At 41.8% G+C, this 21,588-nt stretch overlaps 1 protein-coding gene across 3 annotated transcripts in view; it reads right to left on the bottom strand.

Moving 5' to 3' along the window:
• COLGALT2 (collagen beta(1-O)galactosyltransferase 2) overlaps positions 1-21,588 on the bottom strand; it is a 103,567-nt gene that overhangs the window by 11,755 nt on the left and 70,224 nt on the right. For all 3 annotated transcript variants that reach the window (XM_035010635.1, XM_035010637.1, XM_035010636.1), the window contains exons 6-8: positions 17,205-17,324; positions 6,663-6,739; positions 2,755-2,861 (exon numbers count right to left, since the gene is read on the bottom strand). In XM_035010635.1, coding sequence (XP_034866526.1) covers positions 2,755-2,861; positions 6,663-6,739; positions 17,205-17,324 — 304 coding nt within the window. The remainder of the gene's footprint in view (positions 1-2,754; positions 2,862-6,662; positions 6,740-17,204; positions 17,325-21,588) is intronic.

Genomic DNA, 21,588 nt, shown 5'->3' on the forward strand with positions numbered 1-21,588 from the left:
CTCATAAATGAGATTAGTGCCTTTACAAAAAAAGACATGGGAGAGGGTGCTTCTTCTCTCTCTGCTCTTGGCTATGTAAGGGAACAGCATGAAAATAGCATCTACAAACCATAAAAGGGACCTCTCACCAGAATCCAACCACACTGGCACCCTGCTCTTGGACTTCTCAGCCTCCAGAACTATGAGAAATAAATGTTTATTTTTAAGCCACTAGTCTATGGTAATTTATTATAGCAACCCAAACTGACAAAGACACCAACACCCTTTCACAATAAAAGCACTCAATTAAATAGGAATAAAAGGGAACTTCTATTCAGTAAAGACCAACTATGAAAACCCTCCACACACTAATATCATACTTAATGGTGAAAGATTGAATGCTTCCCCTAATATCAGAAGCAAGACAAGGATGTCCACACTATTTCTATTCAACATTTACTTGAGGATCTAACCAGGGAAATTAGGCAAACAAAATAAATAAATGATATTCAGATTAGAAAAGAGGAAGTAACACTATCTACATTTGCAGATGACATAGTCTTGAATATAAAAAATCCTGAGGAGGAATACACACACACACACACACACACAAACACACACTGTGTTAGAACTAATAAATGAGTTCAGCAAGGATGCAGAATATAAGATCAATATGTAAAAATCAATTCTATTTCTATATACTTAGAAGTAAGCAATCTAAAAATGAAATTAGAGAAACAACTTCATTTACCATAACATCAAAAAGAGTAAAATACTTAGGAATAAATTTAACAAAAGAAACACAAGACTTCTACATACTAAAAGCTACAAAAAATCAAAGAATTAAAGATCTAAATAAATGGAAAGATATCTCATGATCATGAACCAGAAGACTTCAAGTTATTATGATAGAAATGATCCCCCCAGCTGAGCCACAGATTCAATGCAATTCTTATAAAAATCCCAGCTATCTTTTCTTTGTGTAAAATGAAAAGCTGATGCTAAAATTCATATGGAAATGCAAGGGACCTAGAATAGCCTAAACCATCTTGAAAAAGAATAAGAAAGTTAAAGGACTTAGACTTTCTTACATATAAAGGTACAGTCAAATGATAGTGTGGTATTGACATAAGGATTGACATAATACATCAGTGGAATCCAACTGAGAGTCTAGAAATCAACCCTTACATTTATAGTCAATTGATTTTGACAAGGGTGACGACAATTTAATGGGGGGGGGAAGAATAGTCTTTTTAACAAATGGTGCTAAGAGACCCAAACTATGTGCAAAAGAAGGAATCTGAATCCCTATCTCACACCATATAAAATATAAACTCAAAATGGAGCAAAAATTGAGTGTGAAGAGATCTCTATGAGGTAGAACTATAAAACTCTTAGAAGAAAAGATAGAAGTAAGTTTTGGTGACTTTGGACTTGGCAATGGATTATTAGATATAACACCCAAAGCGGAAGCAACAACAAAAATGTATATTGGCCTTCATCAAAATAAAAAACTTGTTTTGCAATGGATGCCATTATGAATTGAAAAGACAACACATAGGAGAAAATATTTGCAAATTGTATATCTGACAAGAGACTTGTATGAGGAACAAATAAAGAACTCTTACAATTCAACTAGTTTCCCCTGGTCCATGTGGCCTATAAATAAAATTTGGGCTCTTAGGTATTTGAAGCAGTGGTTCCCAAACTCTCATGCACCAAAGAAAATGTTGCCAGATTTAGCAAGTAAAACATGGACCATCCATGTCAAATTTACTTTACTTTTAAATTTGACCATCCAGTCAAATTTAAATTTCATATAAACGATGAATAATTTCTTAGTGTAAGCCCATGCAATGTTTGGGATGAATTTAACTGAGTGTCCTATATTTTATGTGGCAACCTTACCTAAGAATCACTTTGAGGCTTAAGTTCAGATTCCCAGGTCCTGATTCAGCAGCCCTGGGCTGGGACTCAGGAAGCTGCTCCCTCTTAACCTTGGAGACCTGACATGGGTGTCCAGGCCACATTCTGAGAAACTCTGATTAAATTCTCTGAAAGTCATAAGAAGCTTCACAATAGCTTCTAGCCATACTCCTTAGAGCCGTTCACATTCCAAACTAAGAAAAAACACGGAACTGCAGGTTTTACAAAAATCTACGCCTTGAAATAAAGTGTCAGATAAAAGGGCAAAGGAAAGCAAAATAATAAACAACAGCTACAGCAAAACTCTTGAAGGAATTCAACGAAGTTCCCTGTGGGACTTTCCTGCCATATTCTTGGGAAAGGTGATCAGCCCAGGCAGGCTATGGTAAGATCTCACACAACAGGATATACAGATCGTTATGCATTTTTCCTCATTTATTCTCCTCAGGTGGCCCAAGTTTGGCCACTTTGCTCTAAATCAGTCTCTAAATGCAACTCTAAATGCATTCCTTCCAATACACTTTGGAAAGCTGGAAACCACCACAACCATTGCAAAAACCCCCAGAGAAGGGGGAAAATCACTTCCACTGTGAGCCTTCAGCATAATGAAGGCCAGAGTTCCCTGGATGTTGAGTGGATTTCAGGCCTACTCTACATGGTGAAATTAATTTAAATGCTGCTATCATTCATAAAGCTTTTCCCAAAGTAGGCTGCATGTGGCCATTATAACAATGTGTCTATCTTCTAATGACTCTAGATTCCTCCTGCTGAGCATTAACCCTCTGTCAGAGAGGGCACCTCCCCACTCCAGCCATATCTGCAAGGATTCAAGAGAAAAACCCAACCCACTTTCCATCCACAGCCTCGACAATCTTGACCTCAATCTCTTGCTCGTACAGGGTGCGTAACATCCGGTCCCGCCTGTCCTTTCTGCGCTTGAGGTTGATCATGAAAATCTAACACAGAAAGAAAAAAGGAAAAGAAACACAGATCATTCAAGTCTTACTTTAGGCTGCTTGAAAAGTTAAGTAAATGTAAGGACCAAAGTTTTAATTAGAATAAGGAGTGGAAGAAAATAGGGAAAACCGTGGTGAAGATCTGTTTGTATTTCATATCAAGTCAAATCATATTAAATCAAACAGAATGACTTTCGAAACTGAACCATCTGCAGTGACTTCACCCTCTCTTTGTTTCTCTGATGCTTGTTGGTGGACAGGTTTGCCGTGTTCTTGAGATAGGAAAGTTCAAAAAAATTACTCTTCAGGAGGCCAAGTGTGAATTAAACCCCAAATAGAAGACTCCGAGGTAGGAGGCAATTGGGCAAGTGTGTTAGATTTGTCAGCCGATGTAAGTCTATATCCTGACTGTTATTTATTAAGTGCCTTGGCCCAGTTCCCGTGCCTCAGTTTCCTCATCTGTAAAACTGGGGTGATACTGGTCCTATCTCATGGGTTCTAAATATTAGCTATTCTTAAAGTTCATATCCACTCTAATAAATTTCAAGTCATTCAAGGAATGAGAAAAATCTAGTCTTAACACATTCCTTGCATTTCCAAAGGTTCCAAACAGAATTATCAAGGTCTCAATGTTAAGAGCTTCTTGGCCAGAATTGTTCAACTCCCCTAGAGACAAGGGAATTTCTCTGAAAGAAGTAAAGAGAAGGGGCCCTACCCTTGGAGGCAGCCCTTTGATGGAAGGGAGAAATGGAAAAGCATCATTTCCACAACATACTAGTCCATGAAGTCCCCAAGAATATGCATCCAGATTCCTTCCCAAGGGGGTTGGGTCCATCTTTAGCCCCTCATCTTAGCCCCTACATTCCTGATGGCTGCCCTAAACACATACATATCATGAAGCCATGGCAGGGAGTTATGGAGAGTGAGACAGTCCTGATTACTCTCAGATTTAAGGAGCCACAGAAATACCTCAAGACTCATGAACGCTATTACAGGTAAATATGTGTATTCCCAAGGTCCTTTTGCTACAAGTAGTAACAAACTCGCTCTGAACATTAAATTAGTCCTCTAAAGTATGAGACTTCAGCTGCCAGCAAGAAATATTGATGACACGTAGCATGGAAAAGGAGAAACCCATAGGAATAAGTTGAATGATGTTGGCTTCATCTTGACTTAACCACCAGATGACTTTGAGGAAGACACTGAATGCTTCAGGGTCCAGTTCGCTTGTTCATTAAAGGGGGCGTTGAACAACTTCATCTTGCAAGTACAACACAGATTAAAATGCCTATGATATGTGGTTTAGATAAAGCTTGCTTTATGTCATGCCTAGAATAAAGAAGAAACTATGTCTTGTAACCAGCCTGGCGTTCAGACTTTACTAGAGATGAAGCTTTGGTTCACATAGTCATTCTGAATGTAATCGTCACTATGTTCTATGTTTTACTGAATCAAAACCTACACTAAAATTTCAACCCTTCCTTCCAAAATATCCTCACTTCTATCCATGTGTAAAGCTCTGAGCAAAGAAACTGATGGGAAAACAAGATGTCCTCTTGAAAGAAATTATCCACTTAATTTAAGGCAAAGTGAATTCAGTGCATCATGATTTCATTACTTCTCTTGATAACCTGAGTATTTTTTTAAAAAAACATAATTCTGTGGTGACTCTATTTGCCTTGTTACTTGGGACTTCATAACTTAATGGGTTGTGTTCTTTTACATTTCACGTTCTTCCTGTTTAGGATCACAGTGTGATGGGCCATGTTTCATCCCACAATTTTAAAAGATATGGAAAGGAAGGGGCATTTCCTCCTGTGTGTACATGGAGCTGCCCAAGGTCACTCCAGGAGAACAAAAACAAACCCAAACAACCCCCCCTCCCAGATGAACAGAAATACAACAAATAGTCCCCTCAAACCAGAGACCTCTAGTCTGGGAAGACTTTTGTAAATAATAATTCAGTCCCAGCTTCTGCCAGGACAAGTGCAGTAAAAATTGTAGCCATGAAGGAAAAACTCAGACGGCTTGCTCATACTTAGTGAATAGTAAACAGAGAAAGAGCCACAGAGCCAAACACAACCCAGACACTACCAACAAGGTCATGGAGTTCTGGGAGAATGAGAAAGGCCTGTGAAAATCCCTTTTTCCACCATCTTATCTCTCTTCTAGAGCCCAGGTTAATTATTTCCTGCACCTGTATCACCTCCTAGAGTTGGCATTTTCCAAAGACTTCTAGGGTGACCCAGTCCTTACACCCCCATCCAAATGGAAGGCCAGAGCTAGAAGATCCTGGTTTTGCCCCATTTGATTTCCTTCGGCTTGGTCCCCATAGGAATGTGTTTAACTAGAAAAATGAGTCTATGTGAAGACACTTGTGTTCTTTCACCTGGAGAACTGAAGGCTGATGAGAGTTGCAGGGAAGGACAGCTCTAGTAAGATGTGGAAGCTGGGACAGTGTGTGGTGTGGACCAAACTTTTCTGCAGCCCCAGTTGTTTTTAAAAATTATTTGCACTTTATTCTAATTCCTCTCTTCCACATTAAAATCATCTCTTCTCATTCTGCCCTCTGTGGAAACAACATCATAGCTGCTAACTCTTTCTATTTAATATTCATAAAATATTCTTTCCCATTCCTGAAGCCCAGATTCATATCAATTTTATAAAAGAAATACCAATGCCCATCCCAGGAGCTTTTAGATGGCTGTACCTGGGGACATGTGTGACCCAGCACAGAATGATAAGCAAGGCTTTTTCTTTCACTGGAGCAATGGCAAGAGCACACAGCGCAAAGCCTGGCCTATAACAAGCCCAGAATCCATGGAAAAGTTCTATCTCAGTGTGTGGATTCCTGAGGCACTGTCCTACTCTTTAGATCACCAAAGTCTTGAATCCTGATCAGCAGCTACATGACATAAGGGACCCGCAAAGGATTCAATGACTTGGAGTCACACTTCGGCCACTCCCAAGTAGCTGTTGTGTATATTACCAAGAGAGGTATCTCTTTATATTCTTGCTTCCTTCTTCATGCAATCAAAACCTTATATTAAATATGGCCCTCAGAGTGCTATTATGAAGTTCTTACCCACTGAAAGGCAGAATTTTACAACAGGTTTCTTTTTTTTTCTCTTTTTCTTTTTCCTCTCAACCCTGCCCTCAACCTTTCTCCGTGGAAGAACAGCACAGAGAAAATAAAGCACAGACTGTTCCAGAATGGTTTCTAGCCACTCAGAATAAAGTTAAGGTCCTCTAATACTTAAAACATTATCCTCTTTACCCTTGAATCTTTATAGAAAGGTTTACAAAATACAGCAGTATCTGCTCCTAGAAAAACATAAAATTCACTCATGATTAAATACTAACTTCTTTCTAACCCAATGATTAATTTGTTTTTACCTTTTACCTTTTTAAAAAAATTATTTATTTGAATATAGTTGACATACAATATTACATTAGTTTCAGGTACATGTGATTCTCGTTTTTTTTATCTTTTATTTTTATTTATTTTTTTAAATAGGCTCCACACCCAACATGAGGCTTGAATTCACGACCCCGAGTCCAAGAGTCGCATGCTCCACTGACTGAGCCGGCCAGGCACCCCAAATGCTCCTTTTTTAAGATAAGAAAGCTGAGACATGACACAAATTGGGTTGTTTTCCCAAGACCTCGGTGCCTTTTCAGCAGCCAAGCCAGTTTTGCTGACTCTCCGATGTAAGATCAGGCTCACACTCCAAAATAAACATGTAAGCATGCCACAATAATGCACATGTGTGCACGTGCACACATGGGCACCTTTCCTACCTCATCAAATCCCATCTTGTCTGGATATTTAGGGACAGCTGAAACAAACTGGGAGGGTTCCATTGGAGGACCATCAACTGGAAGACACAAGAAACACACAGAGTGCTTTGTTAGTGAAAGGCTCAGGGAACAGAATTCCATCCACACACCTGGTGTCTAGGAACACAGTCTGGATGTCCGGGGCAGGGGATAACTGCTCAGCAGTTCTCCAGGACTGAGTGGATACACAAGAACCCTGATGGCCAGGGCTTCCAGAATGCTTGTTCATACGCAGACTGCAATATTCACTCCATTTCCCTTAAGACTTATTTTCAGAGGAGATGAGAGTCAGTCTAGGATGACGGTTAAGAGTGAAGGCTCTGAAGTCAGATGATCTGGGTCCAAACCTTGGTCTGGGAAGGTCTGGAAGAGTTAAGTGACCCTCCAAGCCTGTCTCTTCATGTGAAAAATCAGGATAATAAAAGTGTATCTCTTGGGGTGTTGTGAAATTTAAATGAGACCTGCATGCAAAGCACTCACCACCAGTAAATTGACATAGTAAAAACTCAGTAACTTTTAAGCTATTACTTACTGTGGCTCATAATGAAAGACCTCAAAAGTAGGCCAGACTTCTCCTAAATAATGCTTTCTCTGTATATTTTAAAGGGGACTAGTCTGGGACTATTTTTATCCCATTCAGGCAGGTTTAGCTACAGGTATGCAAAACGTCCTTTATTTTAACAGGAACTTGCTTTTGAGGGCCAGCCCACATCCCAAAACTTGGTACAGGGCTAACAGGTAAATTTCCAGATGGGAGGCACACTGCATCTTAAGTAATAAAAGATTCATTTATTTCATACTCGAAAAAAAGTTTTCTTTACAAACTATACATTTGAAAGGTCGGAAGCAATGCTGAGTGGAGAATCTGGAAAGGTCTTGAAGATTTTTGGAATTGTAAATCCAAAGTATTCATTTGGTTTTCCTTAAAGGGGTCATACAAAGAAAACACAGTGAGAGCTGGTAACTTGGGTGGTTTGAGGATCTGTCGGTGGTGGCCATCACCACTATTCAGCATTACCCATCTCCTCCAGTCCAGGCAGATGAGAGGAATCACTTCCTCAGCCTTGAAGTTGGTCATGGCCTTGTGAACTGCTACTTCTCAGCTCTCCAAGCCCTCCTTCCATTCCCACCCTTGCCCACCACAACGGTCACAGTGGATGTTGATAATGGAGAAGCCGCATGTCTGAAGCAGCCTAGAATGATGTGCCAGTATCGGGAGGACAGCTGCCCAGAAGGAGGCCAGGACCACTGCGGACTTTGAATTGCAAGAAATAATGCCATTGCTGTAGGAAGCCAGCGAGATTTTGTCACTATTTGATATCCCAGCATAACCTCTTCATCCTTCTGACTGAGATACTGCCCAAAGAGTATTATTTGTTTAACTTACTCTTCCCTGGGATATTAAAGAGAAACCATGACATCCAGTTTCACTTATGATTGAATGATGTGAAGTTCTAGAAGGTCGTGAGACAGGTTTCCTAAGCCAAACACAAGAGTTGGTCTCATTCATTCAAGCCTAACCCCTATGGTCACATTTCTGTGAATACACAGTGCATGTGTTTCTGTTTCCATTAGAAGCCCAGAATATTTTGTTCCTTTCTGCTCCACCCCACTCCTCATTAATTTTTTTTTTTAAATCAACAAATATTGATGGAAGAGCCACCATGTACAGAGTTAGGCTTTTGAGAGAAAGAAACTTAGCATACAAACTCCTTTTTGCTCATAATGTTGTTTGAGGAGCTGTCTGGCTCTGCCTCCTTGGGTCTTGGAGTTGGGAGGGGGTTATATTTTGAGTTCCTCTTTTCACGCTGTTGGTCTCTGTTTGGCACTCACATGGCCTGCGTGGCTTTAACATTTCAGCCAAAGAGACTGCTTTTAGCCATTTTGCTTCCATCAAACAGGGGCAGTCATTGCAATCACAGGACAAGTGTCCCCCACAAGCCACAAATGGCTGGCTTCTGAAAGCCACCATTGAGCAAAAATATGAGAAATATGTCTGGGTTTTGTCCCTGAAGACAGAGCAAAGTCACTGGGAAAGACAGGGAATGATACAAGTTAGACCTAAGAAATTTACTGTGCAAGGAGAAGGGATGTGTCTTTGCTTCATCAGAGTTGAAGGTCAGGTATATCCCAGCTTTGGTTGAGGTCATTTCTGACTCCATCGTTCATAATTTATCAGTCCCTCATTGAATCCCTCCCTAGACATAGCCCCTCACTGTGCCACACCAATTGAGACAATATGTTTTACTGGCTACTGGATAGTTTCAAGACCTAGGAATAATAATCACAACTACTATGATAGAGATCTTATTATCCACTGAACTCTGGGCTACACTCTTGACATATATAATCACAGTTATTTAATTTTCATGACATGTACCATGGGATAAGTATGAGAGTCCCTATTTTTACAGATAAAGAAACAAAGGCTTCAACAACTTGCCCAAGGTCACAGAGCTGATAGAGCCGGTACTTGAACCTAAGTCTGACTCCTGAACCTTTTACCCCCACTCAGCCTGCCCCCAAAGGTGGTCCTTGGAGCCATTGGCATCAAGTTGGTCTTGGCAACTGGGCTGAATTCACAGAAGCTCAGTTAGCTAAGTCGTTGCTCCTGGGTGACCACCACTTGTTGCTTTTTCTGTAGTCTACACTGGAGCACACATTATCCAGCAGTGTACCAATGCGCCAGCTCAGTCATGCCCCCCAAAATATTTGAGAGATCATGCTTGTACCAAATTCTAACTAAATCATAATCATTTAATCATAATCCTGAGGTTGTCCTGAACTTCTTGGATTGCTGTAGCCACCACCCTAGCTCAGATCCTCACTCACCATGACTGGGCTGGGTTTTTTTAAATTTTATTAATTAATTAATTTATTTAAGAGAGAGAGAGGGCATGGGCTGGTGGGGAGGGGCAGAGGATACTCTCGGGCGAGAATCTTAAGCAGGCTCCACATTCAGCACGGAGCCCAATGCTGGGCTCAATCTCACGACCCTGAGATCATGACCTGAGCCAAAATCAAGAGTCGGATGCTTGGGGGCGCCTGGGTGGCTCAGTCGTTAAGCGTCTGCCTTCAGCTCAGGTCGTGATCCCAGGGTCCTGGGATCGAGCCCCACATTGGGCTCCCTGCTCTGCGGGGAAGCCTGCTTCTCCCTCTCCTACTCCCCCTGTTTGTGTTCCCTCTCTTGCTATGTCTCTCTCTGTCAAATAAATAAATAACATCTTCAAAAAAAAAAAAAAAAAGAGTCGGATGCTTAACCAACAGAGCCACCCAGGTGCACCCATGCTTGGGCTGTTTTAATATTTTCCAAACTCTCATGCACTTGGTCTTGCTGCATTCTAACTCGTTATGCACACTATTGTCAAAATAATCTTCTTCTTCAAGCACAGCACTGGTCTTGACCACAACAGTCACACTCAACACTTTGCAATTTGTTAAGTGCTTTCATATTCATGACATCATTTGTCTTCATTTATCTTTTGGTTGTTTTTATAGATGAAGAAATTGAGACTCACCCAGATGTAGACTTGCCCAAGGTCAAATAGGGAATAATTGGTGCCAAGATCCAATAGTGAGTGATTGGTAATATTATTAGACCTTCCGACTTCATGTCCAATAATCTTAATAATCTTTACATGACATTCTATGGTTCCAGAATGTTGTTACCGAGAAGGGCACGTGAGATCTCCCATCACCTCATGCTCTGACTTGCAAGACCAATCCCCTCATGCCTTTTATATAACCCATTGACTTCTTTCACCTTGACAAGATCTAGCCTCCTGTCATTCATCCCCCAATTTTCTGTACAGGAAGCACATTCCCAAATTTTCTGTACAGCTCCTAACATATGAAGTGAGTAGATACATGTAGAATGATGGGCAGAGTGCTTCCTGTGCACCTTAGCTGGTGCTACACCCCGTCTCCCACCCCACCTCAGCTCCTCACTCTGCTCTCTGAAACTCCAGTCTGTAATTCATCAACTCTTTGACATTTTTAGTCTCTTACTTTCTCTGAATGTCTCTTTACCTTTTTATTTTAACTAAAATTTGGCTTTCCTTGGAGGACACTGCTTCTCCTTCACCCGTCAGAGTAGAAGCTGATTTTTCTTATCTCTTCCAATTCATTCCCAAACTGTTTCCCTTTCATCCCTCAAAACCCCCAGCTTCTTTGAAGTGTATGTTAGCACCCTCTGCCCCCTAGCCATGCCCCCCTCAGCCACTGATGATGACAGCCTTTGGCTCACAATCTCGTTGTTCCTGCCATCATTCTTCAAACTTTAGCATCCGCATGGTGATCCACCTGACAACGGGGCTGCTAGGTCCTGTACTAACAATCATTCTTTCAGTGACCCACTACCATGTCTGCCTCCATCACCTCTTTCATGTACTCATGTCCATCGGTATCCAACCTAGATTTCTTGGGCTAGCACTCTAACCACCCCTTGTAAAGACTCTTGATCTGCTTCCACTGATCTTGCTTGGTAAAATCCCAATCCTGCTTAAACTTGATTATCCACTTACTCAGCCCCAAGAATACTGCAAGAGAAATTCACACAATTGTGTTGACTGAATCACTTTAAAATTACAACCACAGATGTCACATTGGCACTCGACACTGCCAAATGATGCAGCTATGCTTCCATAGTAAATTTACTTTCCCACTCTCCGAGCTATCTGTTTTATGCCTTGTCCTCTTTTCCTGACACCTCCAGCATCTCTCTCAAGCTGATGGACTACATACCTCATAAAAAAAATAGTCAAAGTAGACCTGCCTTTTCCTTCCACCTCAAGTCCACAAACCCAGCTGCATCTGTACCTACACATTCTTTCTTCCCATCTGCTAGGGTGGAAGAAGCCTCTCTGTTCCCACCTTGGACAACTTCTCCAATACTGTCTTAGATTACAACGCCTCTTGTTTTCTCAAGGACTTCAGCCTCACAACTGCCTTCTTCTCTTCTACATCATCTGGTTCTCCTTATACACTGAATCCTTCTTGTTAGTATATGAATATGCTAAAATCTTGTTGGTATATGAATATGCTAAAAAACAACACAGAACAACTTCTCCTTTGATCTCTCATTCCCTTTCGGCCACCATCTTATTTCTCTATCGCCATCTCAACAAGCTTCCACTTTCTCAACTCCTCATTGTCCTTTGGCCTACTCCAGTGGGCTTGTGTCCCCATTATTGCACCGTAGTAGCTCTTATCAAGGTCATCACAGATCTTTATCTTGACAGAACCAATGTTAAATTCCCTATCCTCATGTTACTGGACTTCTCAGCCACAGCTGGCTCCTTCCTGAGACACTTCTCAATTTTTCCTTTTAGCTTCTTGGCTGTTTGTCTCCCCCAGGGATCTCTCCTGTTCCCTCCCCTCTTCTCTTTCTATGATCTTTTACTAAACAGGTTCGCACTGTTCCATGACTTCAAATGTCCTTTTAATGCTGATGACTTTCAAATGTCTGTCTCCAGCTGGAGTATCGACCCTGAACTCCAGACTCATATCCAAATATCTCTTAACTTCTTCACTGAGATGTTTTAAAAATATCGTAAGCTTACATGACCAAAACTTCCCTCCCCAAATATTTTCCTATTTCATTAAAGGGTATTCCAGGCCCAAATCCTGGTGTCATCTGGATTCCTTCCTTTCCTTTGTTGGCTGCATCCAGGTCTCTGTAAGTCCTGTTGGCTCTACCAACAAAATATATCCTAACTCCATCTGCTTCTCATCACCTCCCTGCTACATCTTGCATCCCAACCACCATCTTCTCTCACCAAGAGAGAGGAACTGCTCCTCCTATACTCAGATGTCCACACCACAGACTGAGTAATCTTTCTAAATGCATACATCACATCATGCCACTCCCCCCGCCCCACCCCACATGTTATCCCATTACTCTTAAAATAAAATCTGAATTTTTTGCTGTGGCTGCAAGGCTCTGCTTGATCTGGACACATCTTCCTTCATGACCTCATTGCCTTCTACTCAACTCCTCTGTACTCTGACCACATTGGCCTGTTGTTCTTGGAGCATCACAATCTCTCCTAACAATCTTTGTAGTTTTTTGGGGTTTGTTGTTGTTGTTGTTGTTGTTTGTTTTGTTTTAAGTAGGCTCCCTGCCCAGCGTGGAGCCCAGTGCAGGGCTTGAACTCATGACCCTGAGATCAAGACCTGAGCTGAGATCAAGAGTCAGACACTTGGGCACCTGGGTGGCTCAGTTGGTTAAGCGACTGCCTTCGGCTCAGGTCATGATCCTGGAGTCCCTGGATTGAGTCCCGCATCGGGCTCCCTGCTCGGCGGGGAGCCTGCTTCTCCCTCTGACCCTCCCCCCTCTCATGTGCTCTCTCTCTCTCTCTCTCTCATTCTGTCTCAAATAAATAAATAAAATCTTTAAAAAAAAAAAAGAGTCAGACACTTAACTGACTGAGCCACCCAGGCACCCCTGTAGTTCTTCCTACTTGGAACACTCTTCACCCAAGTATTCATGTGGCTGCTCCCTTGGTAGATTGTCTATCTCTCTGTGTTGGAACATAAATTCCTTGGTGAAGCTTCTGCTGATTTTGCTCACTGTTGTATCTCCAGCATCTTGAACGATCCATGGAATATACTAAGTGTTTAATCAGTACTTACAGCCTGACTCTCTCTTCTAAAATCTTCCTTGCTTCCTTATTGCTTTCAGGATGGGCATTCTGCCTTAGCTGGGCAATTCAAGGGCCACAACAATTAAGCCACCCTAACCCTCAAAGTTTATTTACTTCTACTATTCAAAGCCAACTCTCTTCCAGGGTGAGAATGCTTTTTGGATGGTATCTTTGCTCAGTCTGTTTCCTCTGCCTATAGTGCCCTCACTGTATCACTCCTTCTGTTTAAACTTCTAGCAAAGCCCAGCTTGAGAACCACCAGGGCTTGGTGGACTCTCCTAGAACACACCTGCCCACAGCAATTTCTCCCTATTCCAAATTCCAACTGGTCTTATATGTGCTCCTCTTACAAAGCACTGTACTGCACTATTGGGATCTTTTAATGGTTGTCCTGTGTCTCCAGTTAAATAGGTACACCCAAAACAGAGAATTGGCTATAAAGTGTTTTGAATCCTTCATAGAGTGACTCACAGATTGTAGGAAGGCATTCAATGTTTGTACATAAATATAATTCTTGTTCTAATGCTGCAATTGGGATAGTCTATTAGCAGCCAGATTCCAGATGCTGTGCAAAATGTTTTAACATCTGGCTCATCTTTCCTGAGGACACTTGACAGATATGATTTCATGATTAATCCTTTTCTTAATCCTACAGTGGCCTCCAGTCTGTATTTCTGCATTATTACCCTCAAAGGTTTATTTTTCTAATCATTTTTCTTACTCCAATTATGTTCTACTTTTTAAAATTCAGAATCTGAAATTTTAACAAAATTATAACTAAAGAAGGTAAATGCAAGAATTAAATAAAATGCCATATATAAAGTGCCTAAGATTAGAGCTGGTATGCACTGGGAGATCAATAATGACAGCTATAAATTACAGGTTCTTTTCAGATGAATTCTACTTACATAGCATGGTGTTGTGCATGATTGTAATTTATAATAATTAATAACTTTATTGGCAATGTGTGTGTTTCTATGTACAGAGAAGCTTCTGTGCTTTCAGTTCTATGGGGGGAAACAAGAGAAGGCAAGGCTCTCACCATCCCTCTCTGAGCTGCCATATACTTGGAGTCAAGTCTGATGGCGATGAAACAGGGGTGATAAGGGGACGCACATTACCAAGGGTCAAACTGAGTCCTAATAACCACAACACTTCAATATTTTATGGAGTTGATGTCCATTATTTTATTTGCCTCTCCTATCCCTGCAAAGTGCTATTATCCTCACTCCACAGATAAAGGAACTTTATAAAGCTCCAAGAGGTGAATTCCCCCTTCCTAAGTGACAGAGCTTGAAATTCATTGAAATTCATTGAAATTCATTATTTTGGATTCAGGTTCAGTGCTCTTTGCAATACAGTTTTCATGTGTTCCCTTACTCGTTCTTTCACTTGTTTGGTCATACATTCAGCAACTATTTGTTTGGTAGCAACCATATATCATGCACTGTGCTAGGTGCTTGGGATAAAAGGCAGTAAGATACTGCCCTTGTCTAGAACATAGACAATAGGCAGAAACAGTATGTATTAAAGAAATTCACAAAAGAAATTCCTAAGGGCTGGTTCAAGAAATACTGTCTCAATGAACTAGCTCCTTATTCAATTCTCATCCCCCCCCCCCATGGAAGGCTGGATTTTTTGTTCATTATCCCTATTATTCTCTATATACTTAGAGAGCAATAGTATCTCTTGTTGCTTTTTTCAAACCCAGGGACACTGAGATGAGGAAAGACTGGAGGGCTTACAAACTATCATGCACATCAGCATGCAAAGCTTGTCATGGTAGGAGTGCTCCTCTCCTCATCCCAAGTATAGTCTATGGACGTACTTTACTCAGCACCACTGATATGCTCCGGGCATATTGAGCTGACTGATATTTTGCAAACAGAAGCTTATATAAATACAGTAGGAGAGCCTGCTATTTAAAGGAATCTTCAGATGAATCTTTTAAATTATTATTGTCTTTCTTACCTTCGGGTCCCAACTATGTTTCTTTAAAAAAAAAAAAAAACTCTCCTTTTTCTCTATTTCCTTGCTTCTTAGTTACTTCTCAAACACTTTGAATTCTGATTCAGCCTTTTCAAAACCATCCTTGTTATGGGCATTAGCTGAAAAATCCATTGGACTTCCAGTCTTTATCTTACTTGAACTTCCTTCCACATCTCACACTCCTGTTTTATTGAAATTCTGGGATATCACATTATCTTGTTGATGGAATCTCAACTCAAGTCTTTAGGCTTGATAGATTCATCTCTCCATCTCTTCACTAGACATTTCAACCTAAACTCATTCACTCATTTATTCATTCAATTATTCAACAAATATTTACTGGGTGCCTACTAGGTGACAGGCAAAGGACTATACTTTGAGACAAATATGATGAACAAGGCATTTACTGTCTGAAGGTGGGAAGCAAGAAATAGATATTCTCAGGCAACTCAGTGGGTCTAAAAATGAACTCATGATTTTTCTTTGCAAACGTCCCCTTTATTCTGCGTGCTCTATACCATTTAAAGCTCCTACAGTGATTCCAAAGCACTCAAGTCAGAACTTAGAAGTTTTTCTCTGCTTCCTTTTGCTCAGCCACAGACTCTTGGCTGAGTCCCTTCAAGGCTATGTCACAAGGTTCTCTTAATCTCTTCCTTCCTCTCCATTCCCCCTGGTCCTGCCCTAGCTCGTATCCTCACCATCTCTTGCCTAGTTTATCATGTAATGTCCAAATGTCCTCTTCACCTCTGGTCTGAGCCCAGCCATCCCCTGCCCCACCCTACTCCAGCCATACTTCTCTTACCATGAGAGAAACCATTCTAAATCCAGATTTCAATCAGACATTTCTCTGCTAAAAATCTCTTTAAGAGCTCCCCTCCTTTCAGGAAAAGTCCAAACACCTTCTTATATACATTAGAGGTCCTTCTGGCTGGGATCCTGCCCACTTTCCAGCCTCACTTCCTGCTGTGCCTCCCCAGTCATCCCCATTGCCCCCCCACACACATCCTACACTCCGGCGACGAATAACAGAATTTCTCAGATGCTGCGTGAAAATGAAGTGCAAATATTCCGTCCTTTGGGAAGCCATTTCCAACATCCTTCCAGGCAGGGTTTATCCATTACCTTCTCCTTTAGCCACCACTGCACATTATACACCATAATTAGTATGGTGACTGATTATTGAGCATTTACCGATTCTGACATCATGCTAGACACAGAGGCAATAAGGATGCCATGTTTAAGGACATGAGCTTTGCAGATTGCAAGACGGGTTCAAGTCCCAACCTGTCATTTGTTTAGCAAAGTGATCTAGGGCAAGTTGCTGACACTCTACTTCTTCATCTGTGATATGGGGATAATAAAAACCCTTTCATTGAATGTTGTAAGGATTAATGAGACTATGGACAAAAAGTGCTTAGCCTAGTATCTGTTACAGGATAAGCTATTATTAAGTTGAAATCATAATTATCGTTATTGGACTTCTGATATATATCATGGAGAATTTGCCCCCAAGCCCTAAGTTTTTATCTCCATTTCACAACTAAGGTTAGATTGCTTTTCCAAATCATATAATTAGAAAGCAGTAAAAGTTTAGAGTTTAAGTCCACACCACAAAACACCATTCTAGCCCTTATGACCTTGTGTGAGATGTATTTACTGTGTACCCAGCTTCGGCACCTGGATTGGAAGCTTCCTAAGGGCAGACCTTGTCATATTGGTATGTTGCATAGGAGAAGTTTAAGAATGAATGAACAAATGAATGTTTCAGCCAAGGCAGACTGGTGGCTGTGAGATCTCAGTCCTGGGAGAGGGGAGGAGTGGCTGGTATGGTCACGGTGGCAAGGGAACAAAAGGCTCCGGGATCACTCACTCATCGCTTCTATCTGCACATGGATGAGGTTCTCAATGTCCTCCTGCAGGGTCTGATGGGGCTTCAGGGGGATGGGCAGGTAGCCATAGTGCTCTCGGTTGCAGAGGTACATCTGGATGCCTGAGGACCCAAGAGAGCAACAAAAGCAACCAATCAGAAAACACAGTTCTTAGTTCCCTAGAGACAACTAAGGGGAAAAAAAAAAAAAAAAGCTTGGACTGTGGCTGAAGCTGAGTTTGGCACTGAAACTGAACAGTAGTTGTTTCAGACGCTGTCTGTAGACCTCAAAAATGCTCTTTATTAAGAAAATTTAACACAGCGTTGGGGGCTAATAAAAACCGTGGGCCATTCTTCAGCTCAGAGGAAATTGATTTTTTTTCTTTCCAAAGAAAAAGCATACTCGTGGTCTGAAATGAACACTAAAGGCTTGAAGGAATCAAAAGGAGGCAAGGAATTCCCATTCCAGAGAACAGAATGGAACACTGTAATCCGCCTACAGGAAATAACAAGAAAATGAGGAATAAAATCCACATTTGATATGAAAGCAAACAGGAAAACCCTGCGAGGCTGACAGATTATTAAAGCTAAATCTAGGCATAGGGAGAACAAAAAACAAAGGAAATTTAGAATTCTCCATGGCTCTCCATGGTTTTATTTCTTCTCTTAGCAAGCATGGATTTGGAGTCAACCAACAGACGTGAAACTTGTCTAACAGATTCATAAAGGGACAAAAGAGTCTGCATTTCAAGTCCTAGTAAGAACCTTCAGTGTGACAATACCAGAAAAATGCCCCAGCCCTCTTGTATTCAACACTGGGTTTCCAGGCCCCAGATGGCTAACTCCCAAGAGTTGTACAGCATCTCTGTTTAACCAGACAGCTAGGAATATAGGAATCAGATGGGCTCATAGAGATCCAACAATTGACAGTCCCGCCTAATGAAAAGATTAATGAAATTAATGGGATTAATTTATAGGATTAATGAATTAATCCTAATGAAAAGGATGAGTCTGCCAAGCACTGGTCCATGGGTCCAAGCTTCTGACTGGTTAATTGCTGTAATCATCTATGCTTTCCAGAGACAGAATTACCTGCATAGTGACTTCTCTATGTTGTGCAGATGAAATTTCCTCCAGTCAGCTATATCACTTGCCAAATCAGGTGAAGCTGTCTCACGGCATTAACAGAGAAGAACAGGGGAAAGAAAAGGGCCTTTATCCTCCTTTTTACTGAATCTGGCTCAAACCAGGGCTGGTCCAGCACGTGCTGTCCCTTCTCTTGCTTCACCAAGTGAACTCACTAACTCTGCTGTTTGCCTACATGATCCTTTGGAGGAACTTCGAACCAAAATGTAGCCTCTTGCAAAGTCATGATGTGATTAGGAAATGAAAGGCAAGTGATTTCATGTTTCGGTTGCCTCTTGAGCCTAATTAGGTAAATCATTTTACCATTCCCCTTTCCAAAGCTTCAGTAAAAAGGGGAGATGAGGCTAGACTTAGCCAAGGTGTCCATCAAATATGGAGGGACAAGAAAGGCGTTTTCACACATGCAAGGTCCTAAGTATTTACTTACCATCGCACTTTCTCAAAAAGTGACTGGATGATGCGGGACAAAGAGAAGGGGGAAGAGTAAGGGGAAGGAGAAGAGGAGGGAGCGGATCACAGAAAACAAGGGAGACCTGGGACATAATTGACAGGGGCGCCCATGTGGGAGGGAGGAAGGGAGAGAAGGGCATCCCGGGTTGGGGTCGATAGGTGTGGCACCACTCAGATGCAAGTACATCGGAAGGCTCCAGGAGAGACATCTTCACAAACGTGCAAAAAGAACATCTGAAAAATTGGATCATTCTAAGAGAGGTTTTAGACAACTAGGGCTTAGTTTGGGATTGTATTTGGAATAATAAAACTAAGCAAGAAAAGGGGGGGCATTTTTAAGTTAAATATGGAAGGCAAACTAAGCATAGTCTGTAAGTGGCTCAGCCTGGAATTAGGTTCGTATAACTCGAACAACAAAAGCACTGACCATGATCTATCTTAAATCACCATGTAATTCTATCAAGAGGTCAGGGTGTTGGGAAGACAGTGTTTGCACTGAGGGAGCAAAGGGAGGGGAGAGAGCTAACTCCTCATCTTCTGTAGTGGACACTCAGTAGATAATGCCTCAAGCAAAACCAGGGAATCAAGAAGTAGCATATTATTTAGAAACACGGATATAATATTACACATCTACCATCATCTGTTAGAGATAAAAGTGTCTGTCTTCTAGAAGAGGGAAATGAGGTACAAGGGGGTGATGTGTAGGGGACTTCTAATTTTATAATAAATCTTGGAGGACTCTTTTAACTCTTTCAACTACATACATGGATAATTTGATAAAAACATAAACATTTTAAAAGGAAATGTGTTGATCATTAGTTAAAGTCTATAAAGGAAACTGGTACTCTCAGTGAAACCTACTTCTGGAGAAAACAATTTTCTTTCCCTTTGGAAAAGATTGGTAAATGAAACTATACCTCAAAGCTCTGTACTTGTGAAAATATCCGACATTTCCTTGTTCTCACATAGTACCTTAACACGGCAAATTGATATGCTTATTTTTAATCTTGGCGATGACAAATCAGATACAGGAGGGCTATGACTTGTCCAAGGTCACACAGTAAGTCATTAGCATGAAACCTTTGTCCCTAAAGAGCCAAAGCCAAGTATTTTCTTATCTGCCTAGGGTTCCGACGCCAAGTCTCAGAACCAGTAGTAACTCCGAGTTGCCATTCTCACACATGGGAGGCACTTTGATTACTACCAGTGCCATGTAGGAGGCAGATCTGCCTGCCCATCACCCACATCGCTTGCCTTCTTTGACCCAACAGCAGACATTTGGAAGACGACTGGCCGGCGCCAGAGATGACTCCTGTGGATACAGAGCTCACACCCCTGGCCACAATGGGAAGTGAACTCCTGACCTTGGCTTCATTATAGCCTCAGAGACTCGTCTATGACCCTGTGCTCTCCTGGGGGACTAGATCAGCAGCCACACCCCAGCACACCAGCACACTTGGATTGCCCCTCTCACTCATCAACCCGCATGTGGCAATGACTGGAGTCCAAGGTGAAAGGTTAAGGATCAAGGTCTGCAGTGAGACGGTCCTGCCGGGTACCTGCAGACCCTTAATTGCCTGTTGGACATTTAACAAATGATGCTTCAGTGGAGGAAACACAGCTAGGGAGATTCACAGAGTGAGAACAAGAGAACGCAAATCATCTTTCATCAAGGGAGAAGTGGAGTGCTTTGCTTTGGATCACCAAAGCTTCCATGGGCTGCACAGGACTCCCAGGCTCATTCTTGTCTCTCCTGGAAATACTTCGAGAGAAGTTCAAGTGTCACCTTGAAGCATCAGGGCTGTCAGGAAAGCTCTTTCATTTCCCCCAATTGACAGTGATTCTTTCCTGCTTGCCCCCTGATGGGTGCGTGGTTTATACCACCCGTGTGACCCTCAGCTTTCCCTGCTTCACAACTACTACTCATGTTTCCACATGCAAAGACCTTATCTCCCCAAGTAACACGGAGTCTAACACGATACCAGGCATGAAGGCAAGGCCTAGAATACTGATTTCCTCTCCTTTCTTTTCTACCTCTTCTCTCCCTAGTTGAATCACCAAACAGCTTTGGGCCAATCCATCTGTTTGCAATGTGCTGGGAAAGCCTATGGGAGTCTGACTCATAAAAAATGAAGTCTGAGTGAACAGGCCAAGGAAGGGACAGAGCTAAAAAATTCCTATCCAGCCTGTGTCACTCTTCCAGCCCCAAATCCAGTTCTTGGTTTAAAAAAATATATCCTAATAATTGAGTGGCATGGGTCACAATAATACCTTATGCACTGACTATCAGAGAGGGCTCTGTTAGGCAAGGACCATTATTGTAATTGTGAATAGTTCACTTTCTTGGAACATCCTTACTGCAGGCTCGGAACCAAAGGGACTGGCGCAACCAAACGGAATGACAAGGTCCCAAGTGTGCTTCTCATCCTGGAGAAGTCAGAGCAAATCACAGACCGAGTTAAAAGAAACTCTCAATCCAGATGAGGATAGGAACCCTGCTTTTGCCCTGACACGGGGCTCAAGAATGCCTACACCTGGCCCAAGGGTCTAAATGGCTCTAGCAGCCAAGGGAAGATAATCAGCCTTCTACATTTCCACCAAATATTCTCATTCCTACCAAGTCTACAACTGATGAGTGGCACACCGATGGCTTTAAAGATGGCCTGATGTGTGAGCTGTAGCTTGAGTTTGTATTAACATTCTCACCTGCCAGCAACCTGCCTCAGCTGCCTGGGGTCCTGATCTCACCCCCACTAATGTATATGGCCACATGAGTTTATTCACCATCTGC

Source organism: Mirounga leonina, unplaced genomic scaffold, assembly GCF_011800145.1.
Source record: "Mirounga leonina isolate KUSES-001 unplaced genomic scaffold, KU_Mleo_1.0 Mir_154, whole genome shotgun sequence".
NCBI classification, from domain to species: Eukaryota; Metazoa; Chordata; class Mammalia; order Carnivora; family Phocidae; genus Mirounga; species Mirounga leonina.